At 52.1% G+C, this 14,648-nt stretch overlaps 6 protein-coding genes across 6 annotated transcripts; 3 read left to right on the top strand and 3 right to left on the bottom strand.

Moving 5' to 3' along the window:
- Positions 1-219: 219 nt before the first annotated feature.
- On the bottom strand, positions 220-1,716 carry COCVIDRAFT_106917 (hypothetical protein; the record flags this gene model as incomplete). The annotated part of the gene is made up of 2 exons (XM_014698241.1): positions 220-1,161; positions 1,255-1,716. The coding sequence occupies 2 exons, from the start codon at positions 1,714-1,716 to the stop codon at positions 220-222; spliced, it is 1,404 nt and encodes a 467-aa protein (XP_014553727.1).
- A 658-nt stretch (positions 1,717-2,374) lies between these two features.
- Positions 2,375-3,739, top strand: COCVIDRAFT_106941 (hypothetical protein; the record flags this gene model as incomplete). Its single annotated transcript, XM_014698240.1, has 2 exons — positions 2,375-2,891; positions 2,961-3,739. 2 exons carry the CDS (start codon positions 2,375-2,377, stop codon positions 3,737-3,739), a joined length of 1,296 nt encoding a protein of 431 aa, XP_014553726.1.
- A 2,728-nt stretch (positions 3,740-6,467) lies between these two features.
- COCVIDRAFT_106830 (hypothetical protein) lies at positions 6,468-8,783 on the bottom strand (the record flags this gene model as incomplete). Its single annotated transcript, XM_014698239.1, has 2 exons — positions 6,468-8,505; positions 8,560-8,783. The coding sequence occupies 2 exons, from the start codon at positions 8,781-8,783 to the stop codon at positions 6,468-6,470; spliced, it is 2,262 nt and encodes a 753-aa protein (XP_014553725.1).
- A 696-nt stretch (positions 8,784-9,479) lies between these two features.
- COCVIDRAFT_106798 (hypothetical protein) lies at positions 9,480-9,887 on the bottom strand (the record flags this gene model as incomplete). Its single annotated transcript, XM_014698238.1, has 1 exon — positions 9,480-9,887. The coding sequence occupies one exon, from the start codon at positions 9,885-9,887 to the stop codon at positions 9,480-9,482; it is 408 nt and encodes a 135-aa protein (XP_014553724.1).
- A 323-nt stretch (positions 9,888-10,210) lies between these two features.
- Positions 10,211-11,565, top strand: COCVIDRAFT_18406 (hypothetical protein; the record flags this gene model as incomplete). Its single annotated transcript, XM_014698225.1, has 6 exons — positions 10,211-10,418; positions 10,538-10,571; positions 10,628-10,698; positions 10,752-10,883; positions 10,953-11,148; positions 11,205-11,565. 6 exons carry the CDS (start codon positions 10,211-10,213, stop codon positions 11,563-11,565), a joined length of 1,002 nt encoding a protein of 333 aa, XP_014553711.1.
- Positions 11,566-11,740: 175 nt separating this feature from the next.
- COCVIDRAFT_40256 (hypothetical protein) lies at positions 11,741-12,267 on the top strand (the record flags this gene model as incomplete). Its single annotated transcript, XM_014698237.1, has 2 exons — positions 11,741-11,921; positions 12,083-12,267. 2 exons carry the CDS (start codon positions 11,741-11,743, stop codon positions 12,265-12,267), a joined length of 366 nt encoding a protein of 121 aa, XP_014553723.1.
- Positions 12,268-14,648: the final 2,381 nt, after the last annotated feature.

Raw genomic sequence — 14,648 nt, 5'->3', positions numbered from 1 at the left:
ATCCTAATGCCATTTACGAATCATATGTAGTCTTTGTAAAAGACGGTTCCTTACTTAGTCAATTGATTTGTATTCATATATAAGCATGTTCATTAAGACATTGAGAAGAAATGTGTTTGAGTGATGGGGATGCCATTAGCAAATAAACCGCTAGATTCAAAGGAAATATTATTACATCTACACTCGTACACCACGTCCTCAACTAACCAAACAAATATTCTACTCCTCGTCAGGCACAACATGCACTTCCCACTTTGCCCCATGCGGCCCCTTAACCGTCTCCCTCGTCGCATCCTCCAAAAACGGGCCCTTCGCATTCGTCACCGCACTCTCCAGCACTCCCGCCTTCTTACCCGTACGCAAGTACTCGAGAAAAGCCACAGAAGCATCGATATACTCGTGCAGCGCCGTCCTACTATCAAGCGTAGTCCCAGATACCAGCTTCATAATCAGCGGCACAATGAGCGGGGCATCGGTGCAAGAGGGATGTGCAGTGCCGCTTAACGTCATGAACCAACCTTGCTTGACGCTATCGACAATATTCTTGACTACGTTAAAGTGCCAGCCTTGATCGTAAAAGTGAGTTTGCTGTTCGGTCCACTCGCCGCTTTGCATGACGAGGAGGGGCACGTCGATGTCTTTGTTGAGGGGGCCGGAGCCTTTGCCTGGGTCGAGGGCGATGCCGCCGTTGATGGGCATGGCTTTTGTGCCTGCGGATTTGAGGGCTTGCATGGCGCCTGTTGCGCCGTACGAGTGACCGCCGACTGTGACGGCGGAGAGGTTTAGTCGGTTTTTGAAGCCTGGGAGGGCGTTACGGGGGGAGTCGGGTTTGAGGTTTACGACTGGGGCTTCGCCTGCGTTGAGTTTTGCGAAGAGCTTGATTGTCTCGCTGATTTCTGCCTCGCGGTAGTTGAGTTGGGCGGCTTTGAGATCAAGCTCAGTCATGGGTGGGTTGGCTTCTAGGTCCTCGAGTTTCATGTGCCATACTTTTTCTTCTTTTCCATCGGGATGATGGATGATTGTGCCGGGACCGCTGCCATCGCGGTGTTCAACAGCAGCAACAACGTATCCGTGACTTGCGATACTGCCAAGGTAGTGCGCATAACTCTGGCTCATACCGGCCATGCCGTGCGTGAATACCATACAAGGCAAAGCATCAAGCTTACCGTCACGCTTCAACTCCTGATGCTCTTGCTCAGCAGCACTCATCATCTTTTCAAATTCAGCAGCACTATTGCTCTTCGTTCCCAGAACATACTGGGCACTTGACAAGATGGGTGCATCAACTACACCCGGGATGACCGTACTAGATCCAAACAGCCATAGTGCAGATGTGAAAACTGAAGAAAGCCTGGGAACCCCCGCAAGCCGCGCGTAGCCCTCGCCAATAAGTCCTACAGGCTGCGGAAGCCAAGGCCGAGCCCAGGGTCGCTGAGAAGGTGGCGCTCGAGGCAATGAAGAAGGGTAGTATAAGGTGATGGCTAGCGTATCCAGTTCAAAGGCCTTGTCGCCCGTAGCCTTGAGGATCGCATCATGAATGACTCTTTTCTCAACTGGGGTCTCGATATCCAATATTCCCACCTCGTAGGGACCAGTATATGGTGGGAGCGGTGATATAATAGGTGTTAGGAGGAAGATGAATGTAACAAACAGGAAGCCCGCGGATGTGAGCACGAGCAGTTTTCGCGGCCCGAGGCGGCCTATCCGGAAGACCATAGTTGATGGGTTTTTGGTGTCGATTTCTGCTCTAGATCTTGGGATGGGTAGAGCTAATGCCTGGCCTTTTGAAAGGAATGGCATGAGGTGGTTGGCAGTGGAGGTGGCAAATGATACGGATGACGTCGTCCGCCAACGGAGATAAGCACTCGGCTCGTCCGGCGCTGGTTAGGCATGGCAGATCGTCCAACCACGTTTGTGTATTCGCTGACAGTGGGTTTGTGTGTTGATCACACTCGAGACGACCCTATATTATTACATTTCCCCTCTACCGTCCTAGAAATTGGTCGACCTTCAAAAATACACTTCGTACGGATATGTGAATGCGCTTCCCTATATACTGAGCATACGAGTGGCTAGGCGTTTATCAGAACAACGGTTGCGGAACCTAATATCAAATGTCCATTTAGCAAGAGACAAAACAAATAGAAACAATGGGCAAGGCCGAAAGCTGCTTCTGCATTGACCCATGGATTGAGTTGTAATGTCTTCACTTCGCGGCTGGCAACGATGCCAAGGTTGCCTTCAGAACCTGAAATTCTGACTCATCACATCTACGCATACATTCTGTCACATCACCTTAACACCATACACTCTGTAGTGCGCTTAATATTCAGAATCTCTTCCAGAAGTACTCCAGTATAAAAGAACCTCAAATATGGCACCTCAGCTCAAAACGCCCAAAGGCACTCGAGACTGGCATGGAGAAGACATCGCTCTGCGCAACCACACCTTTGACCAGATTCGCAAGGTGTTCCGGCTTCACGGCGGCGAAGAGATAGATACACCAGCATTTGAACTGAAGACTTACTTGACTGGAAAATATGGAGAGGATACCAAATTGATCTATGACTTGCAAGATCAAGGTGGTGAGATCTGTGCCCTGCGCTACGACTTGACTGTGCCGTTCGCTCGCTGGCTTGGTATGAACAACATCCGAACCATCAAGCGATTCCAAATCGGCAAGGTCTATCGTAGGGACCAGCCAGCATTGAAGCAGGGCCGTATGCGCGAGTTCTTCCAATGCGACTTTGACTACGCCGGCCAATGCGACTTGATGGTACCAGACTCAGAGGTCATTTGTATTGCAGCTGAGGTCTTCGAGGCCCTTGGGCTGCCTATTGTGATCAGGCTCAACCACCGCCTCATTTTGAATGGCATGTTCACAGCTGTGGGTGTCCCTGAAGCTTTGGTGCGGCCTATCAGCTCGGCAGTCGACAAGCTCGATAAGTTACCTTGGGGAGAAGTCAAGAAAGAGATGGAAGAGAAAGGACTGGATGCTGGTCTCGCTGATAAATTAGCTGAATACGTGCTGCGCGATACAGCATCAGATGTCACCTCAACTTTGGCGTTCCTCAAATCAGATGCGCTCTTGTCGACAAACAAGGACGTACAACAAGGTGTGAAAGAGATGGAGTTGCTCATCCAATACCTCATAGCATACAACGTTACCAAATACATTCAATTCGACCTATCGCTTGCTCGAGGATTGGATTATTACACTGGCCTGATATACGAGATTGTCGTGCAAAATCAGTCAGACACTTCGGTTGGCAGCATTGCTGCCGGGGGCCGGTATGACAATCTTGCAGGTATGTTCAGCAGCCGTGACGTCCCATGCGTGGGAATATCGTTTGGCATTGATCGGATCCTTGCTATACTCAAAGGCCTAAAGCAGAATGCTGGGAGGGCTCAAAAAGGCAAAGTTGATGTCTGGATCGTCATTGCATCTGACAGCGCTGGACTGGTCGCACAACGCATGGCTATTGCGCGGGATCTTCGTTCTTCAGGCATCAGCGTTGACTTTGACCCAAAAGCTGACAAGAAGCCACGGAAGCAAATGGATGTTGCGGAAAAGAGTGCTGCCGTTGTAGTATTCTTGGAAGAAGATGATACAATGCCTGGCCACGCGCGAGTCAAGATACTCTCACTTCCAGACAAGAATTTCGACTACGCACCCACTATAGAACGCCAAAACCTCGTTGATGAAGCAAAGCGGCGTCTCGAAAAACAGCCTGAATAGCCAAACTTGAAGAGTACAAACACAAAGCTTCATTTCATCTTCTGCTTGTTTCGGCCATTCAGCCTACTGCTCCCCCCTCTTTTACAACGGAATCCCGGCATTTTCCCGTATACGAATCCATCACACTTCTACACACCGATCATATTCCTTCACATCCGTATTCCCACATACGCACACCGCCACAGATCCAAGCGCACACGCGCGCGCGGGCTCGCCGATGCGCCCAAATCCCAGGATCATACTCGCTTCACAGCCAAGGACCCATCCCTCATCTACCCACATTTTCTACCAGCCAGTCGATCCCGGACAGCAGGATCCGGATAAAAAAGAGGAAAGTATTGATCGACCCACACGTCAGCAAGCAAGCACTTAGCACCTGACAATATACAATTCCCGCCGGACCCCTCGCCTATAGCACGCGTGCTATAAGGGACACTTTTCCCCAACGACGGCATGACACGTGAGCGTACTGGGATCTCATAGCCCTGACTCCTCTGCCCTACTTTTTTGTTTACCGGGACGATCCTCTCGCTTCGGGTTGTCGCCCGGCTCGGATCTCTGCGCTTCTTTTTTTACTCGATCAATTTCTTTCCTAAATAGTACCTCCGATGTAGTCATTGCCGACATCCCCACTTTGCGCATGAGCATTACGTTAGAGTAGCACCGCAGGTGGATACAACACAATGACACGGCGATTAAAGAAGCTCAAGGCGAATAAGACTACAAAGCTAGTTAACATGACAATCGTCGCCTTTACTCACCTACGCAAAAATACGCCGGCACCACCCGTGCGCCCAGCTACTCAGCACCGTACCGGCTGTGGGAAAACATCCTATTGAGGCCTCTTCTCCATTCGTACCACCTTCTCTCTCCCTTCTGTTCCAACCTCCACTTCCATATCACCTCAACATTATCCTCACCACCACCTTTGCGCTAGCCCCACATCCCCCTTCCCCCTCCCAGCCCAATCCCACCACATTCCTATTCCTAACTCCCCAATCCACCCTCCACCCACACCACCCCTCGCACCCCTCTGCCCTAGAAAACTTCAATAACCACCCAACTTACCATCGCAAAAAGCCCGACGAATCACGGACCATGCATGCCTGCTACACTAAAGTACTTACTCGGTTCTTAAGTTACCCCTTGGCACCCAACATCCAGGGAACACCCCTCAACCATTTTTACCTTTATCTGCGCATTAACAAGAAAAATTTCGACCAGCCATCCCTCTTTCCCCCCCTTACCCAGCCGAACAAAACATAGAAAATCGAGGTAGGGTTCATGCATCACCCCCTCGCCCCCCTTGTTCCGCAGAATTAGTCCGCTGTCAAAACTCCCAGTCCAAGGGAAGAAGGGGGGAAAGCCATAAACAAACGAGCAGTTCACCCAGATGTTCCCACGTACTTAGTAGTTAGCTCTGGTGGCACCTTGGTATTTCCACCACAGGGTTATCCCTGATCTCGCACCTAGTTTACAAAATGCCCTTCAATCTATTCATTCCTATTGATTTTCGATTCGTGCGTGATATCATATCATATCATAACTACGTACTATCTGTTTCCCCTCCAACGCTGCCTGCCTATCCTTACTATGAAACAAAAGGCAGGCGCCAAAAATAGCTGTCAGGATGCGTAGTTTTAAAAAGTTTGTGTTGCGCAGACTGGATTTTAGACGGCGGCAGTTGGGGGGCTGTTATTGTACATAGTCAGGACGTGCGCGGACGGTAAATCTAGTACTATGGTATGTCCGATGTAAACAAGTTGCCTTTGTTTGTGTGTCATTTGGGGGGAGGGAGGGAAAAGGGTGGATACGTAGTGTGTGAATCCGCCTCGCGACTTACTATTCTGCTAAGTAGTAAAGAGACGTTGGTCTAAAGCCCGGTAGTAGTAGTACGTAGCGCAGTCTGTCTGTTTTGCTTGTTTTGCCCTTGTTTACTCAGGAAAACGGCGATCTAAGATAGAGTTCTCACCGGCTAGTAACGAGTTTCACGCGACAGCCTGATGTCATCAAACGGCACGTATATCCAAGTAGGTGTTGAAACAGTGGCGCAAACAAGAAGGGATATTTGTAACAGGCTGAGTAGCAGCAATTCACGTCGCGAGGTGCACATGCAAGTCAATCTGGAGATCCATCTCAAATGTTCGAGGCAATCAACAAAGCTTGTTTACTGGTGGTTAATCAGTGTAATGGTTTGATTTTTGGTTTAAAGTGATGCAATATAATTTGCGACGTAGCGTCGCAATCTGTCCTCGAACGAGAAAGGTCGATTCATCGACCCTCGTCCTGAACACGAATAATGATTATCTCCCGGTGCCTCTAATATAAACAAAACATCTTGCCGTAGACAAAAGAAAGGGAGGGATGAGGTTGAGGTTCCGAGCTTTGACAAAACAGATCTATGGGACAGCGCGAAGAAATGAAGTGGGATGCGCCGACACAATGCACTCAGAATGAGCCGATGGAAATAAGACAAAAAAGGAAATGTCCAAGTGTACTGGAGGAGATGACTGATGATGAAAAAAAACGCCCAACCCTTGTGATCTTCCGATGATAAATGTGCCAGTAGATCGTGAGAGAAGGAAACAACGTAAGTCGTAAATATATACACAGAATGTATGGGGGTTGTCGTAGCTGCTTAGTATAAATGCAGCTAGTTCTACCGCATGAGCCTCCTGGGCTGTAGAGTAGACAAAATGCAATGTAATAAATACATTCGAGCAAATTTTTATACTGGTCGTGGTGGTTGGGGGAAAAGCCTGAGCATAGGCGAGCGGGGTTGGGATGTAGTCGCTGCACGGCTTCGTGGTTTAGTTGGTTTTTCTTCGACATTAGAGGCAGTGGCGAGAAGTTTGGCTGCGCCATCAGAGAGGACTGATTTGTGTGTGCGCGCCGATGTGCGCATGGAGCGTTTTGAGTCCTGACGAGCAACGTCGAGTGATGCCTCCAGCTCTTCGTCGGCAGTTAAGTGGTTGGCACGCTGCGAGCCACGGCGGGCGAGGTCCAGGGACGTCTTGACGTCTGTCTCGATGCGGCTCGAGGATCGTTTCTCGTCCTGTGGCGCTTCATCGTCTGAAGCGAAAAAAGTGCGTCCTTCAAAGGCATGTCCTGGCGGGGTGATATCATCGTCCTCGTTGTCTTCACGCAGGGATGCAATCTGATCAGAGAGTTGATCTCCAATCAGACTAACACCGAGTTCTTTTCGGTTACGGCGAGAAGGCACCAGCTCGGGTACACTTCCTGCGGAGCTTGCTGAGCGCCGAACGGGTGAGCTCCAGAGACCAGAGCCTTGAATGGAAGACATCAAGCTGCTATCATACGAACTTCGCCTACTGAGCCGGACGTGGCTGCTGCGCGCGGAACTGGTGGTGCTCCGGCCATTGTCAAGCATTGGAAAGTGACGGTCTGATCCAGCATACTCGTCCAGGAGATCCTCATAGGTAACATCCCGGGTATCCTTATACTCCTGGGGCACCAACAGAGATGGACTGAGGATGAAACCCGTCTCGTGGCCGTAGTGATTGGCGCTATAGAGATCAGATGGCGTGGTAGGTAGTCCCGTGCTGAGTGTGGAGGTAGATATCGCAGAAGTAGGATCAAGTTCCGGTATACTGTTTGTGCTAGGGACGAGCAGAGAAGAGCGGAAATTGACGGGCAGACGGTTCTCGCGATCGACAGGAATTACTCGAGATTCGCGGTGGTTGTGTGCGTATGCAATAGCTGGGACTTGTGCGTCGTCGGCGCCATGGTCAGATGCACGATCCCACTCCAAATCGCATTCAGCTTCCAGTGCATTGTCATAGATGTAGTCGACGTCTTCTTCCCATGACTCCTCAATTGCGCGCCACGTGTTGGATTGACGGCGGTGAGAAGGCCTTCGAACGGACCTTCTGCGGGCGAAGTTAGAAGAGCCCAATGTGTCAGACTGCTGTGATGAGGATCGCGAATGAGATGGCTCTGCTCTCGGCGAGACATCGAATTGGGCTCGAGGGTTCGTCCTGTTGCTTGGGGGCGACTGTTGGTTCTGGAAGGAGAATGATCCGAAATACGACGATTTTGGCGAGCTTGGTGTTCTCAGAGGTGGTTGCGGTGCAGGTCTTGGGCTAACAAAGCGCTCTGGTTCCTCAGCAACGTCGGCAAGACTAGGGCTAAATGGGGGCGTGGCCGCATGGATGGCAGAATCGTCGGGTGTTGTCAAAGCATGGCCAAAATAGGATGTGTCTTCCTCAATCTCTGGAAGAGGATCTGGAGTGGTTCCAGCAGACAGTGAGAAAGAGTCCCAGATACCAGACTCTCGCTTGTGTCGAGACAGTCTGCGCGCAGCGGACATCTTGTCTTCAGAGGCGGGGTCTAGGGGGATGCGGGTTGTTGGCACAGGCGGCGTCGTGAGACTGTATTTGCGGGGGCTGACGCCAGGCTGGGAGAAGCTTTCTATCGACCTGGCTAGTCGGAGTGGCCGTCGCGAGTTTGAGAACTGGGGAGCATTGTCAGCAGCAAAGGATGCTTGAGGGCTACCAGGCGATGAGCCGACGCTCAATGTCACTGATGATCTGTTTTCGGCTGCATGGAGGTTTTCCGAAGAGAAGTTGCTGAAGTAGGAATCGTTGGTTGGCGTAGAGCTTTGCTGATAGGGTTGCGAGGTTCGTCCTGGAAAAGATCCAGGACCTAGTTTTTCATTGGCAGTATGCTCAAGAGCGGCGAACTGGTGTCGGTCGGTATGTGAGAGATGTTGAAAGTCAAACGGACTGGAGATGCGGCTGATCAGGCTTCCTGCAATAAAGGTAAGAGGTTGAAGAGCCGACGCGACGATAGCACATCACTTACCACTGTCTTCGGGTTGATTGCCGCTTCGTCTGGCTTTTCGTAGAAGTGACGTTCGCCTTTCACTGGCATCTCCCTCATAATCATCACCACCAACAATTCCAGTTTCGCTTAGTCTTTTTCCTTTCTTGCCTCGAAACAATGATCTTCTCGATCCAGTAGAAGGGTGGGCCTTGGAATGTCCTGATTGTGAGTCATGCCACGAGGCATCATGGTCAGCCATGTCGTGTTGGGACAGTAGCGAGGGTGTGAGGGAGGTTGCAGTGTTGCTCCTCGATCTCAGGTTGAAGACGGAGCTTCGCCTGGCGGGATTGAATCTGTGTAGTTGTTCGGGTGAGTGGGCACCACCATGGGAGGAAGGTGTGGGACGGTGGTCTTGCCAAGAGTCCGGAGCAAAGGTAGAGGGGTATGTTCCAGTTGCCTGTGAGTCGATTGATGACTGTCGAGACCGTGAGACATCGCTCTTATGGAACGAAAACATGTCTTGCAAGTTCAGTGGTAGCGCAGAAAGATTCCAGGCAAGGTCGTCAATGCAAGTTGGACTGTGCGCGTCTCGACTGGTGGCCGACAAGAGATGTTTAATCCCACAACCATTGAGGTTACAGGAAAGATGCAAGAGCGTGGCCTATCGCAGATGACCAAGGATTGAGCAGGTGGTTAATACGGCTACAAGACGCGTCAGTGGTCTATGCGCAGGTATTATGGGACCACTGGAGCACGAGGCGTTAGAAGTGGACGAGGGGATAAAGGCTTAGGTGATGCGAAAGGACTAACCTGGGCCAAGGCTTGGAATACTAGCGGGGCAAACGAGGATAGAGCAGAAGTCGAGATGCAATAAGAGCCAAAGTAATATATGCAGACCTAGCAAGGAAGAGTGGGCTCGTTTGCTAAGGATGGAGACGGCAATGCAAAAGTGCGTTCACGGACCACTGTGGCTCGGGAAGAAGGCTGATGAAAGGGCTCTGCCTCTGTGTGGTAACTGACGAGGATGTGGCCGGGGACTGTGGGTGTTGCAAGAGCTGGCGGAAGGCACAGACCCACGTGAGACAGACGGTGGTATGGGATCCAAGACGTTTAGGTGTAGTGAAGCGGGTAAGGAACGTGGTGTGTGATGGTGGTGGTGGAGATGGAGATGGGCAGCGGGGGACATTATCTGGAGTGTTCCATCTTGTGCCACGGGAGCAGGTGGAGGATTTGAGGCCGGCGAGGTTGGAGAGCGAGTAGGGATGATCTCACTATGTAGGTACATGGCAGCTTGGTCGAGCGGCGGAGAGCATGTGGAGAAGGATGAAAGGTGCACAGTGCGCATCGACCATGTTAGTGGCATCCAAGGAGTGCAGGGACATGGGTATCTGCCGCTGAGCGACAACGTCTGGGCGTGTGTTAGTGGCTGGGGAGAGCGGAAACAGGGGCATCGTTGACGGGGGAGGCCCGGCGTCGCATGCTGGCCTACTGGGCCTCAGCACACACAAGAAAGCGGCCCGACAGGTCGGCCTAAGCAATATAACGTCGCAGGGGCCCGGGAGGGCGAAGCTGATTGGGCGTGGCAGCGAAATAAACGGTTAAATCTGCTGCGTTGCTGCTCTGGCCAGCGCTAGGCCCGGTGTGCCAGAAAGGAAGTGAGGTCCAATTTGCTTACGAGCCGGACGCATGCTGTTGTGCAACCGAGGAGGATCCGACCATGCCTGCTACCGCGACCAGAAGACGAGGGCACGGTGCGACTCGGGCGAGAGGCTGGACCAGCTTGCTGAGGTTGCTGCTGACATACATGGCGGGCGAGGCGGGTCGCGTTATGACGACGTTGGCGTTGTTTTTGTTGATGTTGTTGTTGTGGTGGGTGTCGCGATAAGTGAGGATGGTGTGTGTGGAGATGACTAAGCTAGGCCCAACGCGTAAATTGCCCTGTACGATACGCTGGCGGGGAGGGGATTTGTGCTCTTAGTGCCGAACACTTGCCGGCCTCGCTTTTTTTTTTAGGCGGACACGGCGCATTGTGCTCGGAGTCGGCCTAGTATGCACTTTTGAATGTATCTACTAACTACGTACATGTGTGTTGATACATAATAGTCGACGAGCAAACGGCAGGAGTATTGCACCAAAAACGTCGGTTGGCGGCCTCGCCTGGGATGCGAGAGCGTGTATGTGCACTCAAGACGACACAGCATGTCACCATGGCGGTGCCGGTGATCAGGTCAAGAGATCTGTTTAAAGGGGATCGTGACAGGCATCGGATCAGGCAAGACAGGCTATCACTGGCCGCGCGGGCATAGGCCAACAAGTCATCACGGTCCTGTCTGCAGATCTTCCTACGCCTGGGACCAAGGTGAAACAGCCGAAGAGAGCCCTGCCGGAATGCCGTGACCGTCGACGACTTGACACGACACGACACCAGACGATACGACCCTCGAATACCCCGCCTCACCCAAGGCCTTTACACGTCTCATCAACGGCGACAGGGCATGGCAGCACCTCGTCCGAGTCGTCATCGCCGTCGTCGTTGTCGGAAAAAGGGCTGCGACAGTCTGGGCCGTCATCCGCGCCTGGGCTGCTGTACCGTACCCTGGAACAACTGTTATCTGCGTAACTATGTACGTAGTCGTCTACTGTACATGGCACACAAACGTACATACACGTACATACATAGTTGCCCAGCGTGGTGGACACAACAAGCCCCTGGTCATGTGCCTCTGCTGCGAATGCGAGCGTGGGCGTGGGGAGAACGAGTCGTTCTGGCGTGCACAAGACACTACATAGCACCGTCGCACCCTCGGCCAGCAATCTCAGCTGCATGTGCGCGCAACCAGCACACCGACAAATTCTCCATAGCGCCGCGCCATGGTGCCCCCAGGCGCCGTGCTTGCACATGGGCATCAGCGATACTTTCTTCCTCTGGGCAACAGCATGTCATGGACACAGTTATTTACATACATTACGTCGCTGCAAGGAATTCGCCGCACACCAAGCATGCCCAGCGCTGGCCTGTTGTTCCTGCACATGGGCAGTGAAGGTTCCATCACGTGCCCTTGCCAACTGCCGGCACGCTGCCCACGTGCAAGGGCAATCCCTGATTGGCGCAAACGGGCTTGGCGTAGACAGCACTTTACTTCCTTGGTACCTACTTCCCTTGTAAGTACACCCAGCACAGTACGCAACCTCTCGACTGCGTGTGCTGGCCTGCGGATGCGCTTATCACCACGCCCGTCCGCCTCTCCCTCTTCCCCCTCCCCCCAGCTCCTGGACTGGACCCACAAGGCAGGCACAGACCCAGAGTCTTACGGCCGTCGTTGCGTAAGAGTTCTCCTCCCTCCTCCCCTGCGACTTGGGACCTGCAGTTGTTGTACTCCCCCACCACATCGCCGGCGTCTGCGCCATGCCTCCACCTTTGCGCAACTTCAACTTAGCGGGATCCACGTCTTACGCACGCCTCCTGCGCCTCCATCCTTCCACCCACCCATCCATCCATCCATCTACGGGAGGTTTATTTCGGACATCTTGACGTTGGTTATATGGCGCTTGCGCCAGCCCTAAACTGCCTAGTATCGAGAACCTCTCTACTGTGCCGTCTGCAGTCTGTACTTCCCGAGACTACCTTCACCGGAGGTATCGCCTGCCGTGCCAACTGTGCGCACGTGCTAGTACGCCCACCCGCCGTAAACACACCCAACAACCGTCCGTCTCTGACAATGTGTTTCGTTGTGCCCCAGTAGCACCCGCTCATCTCCACTTGACTTGCCGACAATATAGTATATTTCTGCGTATGCCTATCGGAAGACGCTGAGCAACCAAACGAATGCCGTGAGCTGCAGGGCCATGCTGCTGGGCAGGTCCAACAAGCGCAAACTTCTCCCGGCTTGCTTTCTCTGCGCTTTGCTGATCCCTCTTTTCTCAACCGTGGCCCCCAAATGCTGGAACCCTGTATCTGTACCTGCATTCTGCGCTAGCCCTTCTTGTCAAACTGCAAAAGGTGAGCCCTAACTCCCATACCCCCACCCGGACTCAGGCCGCCGATCCTAGCATTGTGCAACCGCAACCGAATAGCGCACTGTGTTCGTGCTAGTAATAGCAAAGAGCCTGTTCCGTGCCTTTCAAACATGTTTTACCATAGGTAAGCCGACACGAGCCCGGCAAAGACTAGCCCGCACATCCGATCTAAGACATCCACGCAATCATGCTACGATACAAGGCACCCCAGAGGTTTGGTGCGACAACGAGAGTGCTGGTTTCACGGTGCAAGCATCTCTATACTGTCCGTCTGACCGGGTTTACTCGTGTGTTTCGTGAAACAGCACCGCCCGAGGTTGAACAATGTCCAAGCAGTGGTTCTGCATTTTCATTGGTAGTCAATTATCGAATCGACAAAAGCCTATGCTTTTGCAATGACCAAGCAGAGCCTATTAGCTTTGTCTTCTGCTGGTCAGGTACGAGGTCGGTTGCCGAATTGAGATGCTCGCACTCAAGTTCGCTTGTAACCTTCGTTCCTTTTCCCCAACGAAAAGAAACAAACATACTAATCCACCTGGTGTTTCGAGCAGGACCCGCCCACTATGTTTGGCATCCGCGGATATCGCATCTGGAACCCAATTTGCTATGGGCACGACGAGTTTTATCGAAAGCAAATCTTCTTCTTATTGAATCAGAACGTTTCCTCCCGCTTCAGGTAAAGAGTAATGAGTAAGCTATGTATCGGAGACCGTTATGGTTTGTCGTTAAACGTCGTTGCAAGAAAGTTTCGCTTACAATAGACCAACGAGCTACACGCGAACCTTGAACTGCTTGGATTCAGGGTCGAGATAGCCGGATTAGCATGCCGAAGTAAACTCAAACCGAACAAGACCTCGCGCTAGCACTTCTGACACGCAAGTGCGAAATGTGAATTCTACTTACTGTACCTATAACTACCGACTGTGAACATGTCAGGCACGAAACTCTGACTACAAACTGCGCCGCGAAGCTTAACTCAACGTTTTGTTTTTAGCTTTCAGGCTGCAGTCCAACGCTGCTGTGAGATGTTGGGCAGGGTACTCGACTTCTCGCAACATGGATAACCCTTCATCCGGCGGTATGTCGTATGACGGAGTTTTCCATTGATGCATCTTGGGCAACGATTACAAAGCACGTGCAGTATGTACACTATACGCGATTAGTAGCTCATCTCACAGCAGTGAACCGATTTCACGATTGCCGCCGACTGTCCCGTTTGTATCAGAACATCACATTCAAGGGCACATTGAAAGTGCTTGTTTTCTCTGCCGGCGCATGCAATCAACTCCCGCCAAATGATGACGGGGCCGAGCGCAGACGACAAGAGGTAGCGGTCAGTGCGTCCCCACAAACCCCAGCTCTATGGGGCGTTGGCACAGTTCAATAAAGATATATGTATGTAAGATATGTAGGCACTCAACCTATCAGAGCCGCAATTGCTCGCTGCTTAGGCTGAAGAGTAAGACGGACCAACCTTAATCTCTCCCGCCTTGTCGTTCAACGCCCCGTCTCAGCTCAGCGCTCCTCAAAGAGATTGGGCTACACATGGGGGTAGGAAGCCACACACGGTCCGTAAAGGCAGGGGTTGCGATCCTTTTAGACCGGCGATCCAGAGCTACACACACACATGTACGCCGCACCACCAACAGCTATGAGCCGTGCCGCATCCAGCATGAACTGCACGCCTAACAACTGTCGCGAGATCGAAGGAGCGCGGCGCGGCGTTGAGATGCGAATTGGTGGGTAGTGCCCCGTGATGCCAAAAATCCTTCTCGGCTCCTCCCTTCAAACGGGCAGGTGTCCGCCTGAGAGACCCTCCTCATTGCCAAATTTTTTCTCCTCTTCGTCTCTCTTTTTCTACTTACGACGACCCCACGCAGAACAAGAACAGTCGCCGCTCAATCCATCACGCGCTTACCTTCTTTTCTTTTAGCCTCCATACAAGGCATTAATTAGCCCCGTAGCAACATCCATAAGGCCGCGTCGGTATTAATCCGTGGACCCCCCCATACGCTACGCTCTTCAAGTATACACACCCCAAAAGCAGTTTAGCCGCCCCTTTTTTTCTTCCCTCATCTCCCCTTCCTTCTTCCCTCTCTATTTGCAA

The sequence above is a fragment of the Bipolaris victoriae genome (assembly GCF_000527765.1).
Source record: "Bipolaris victoriae FI3 unplaced genomic scaffold scaffold_81, whole genome shotgun sequence".
Classification (NCBI taxonomy): domain Eukaryota; kingdom Fungi; phylum Ascomycota; class Dothideomycetes; order Pleosporales; family Pleosporaceae; genus Bipolaris; species Bipolaris victoriae.
The sequence above is the reverse complement of the archived record's forward strand: the minus strand, read 5'-3'. Positions and strand labels throughout refer to the sequence as shown.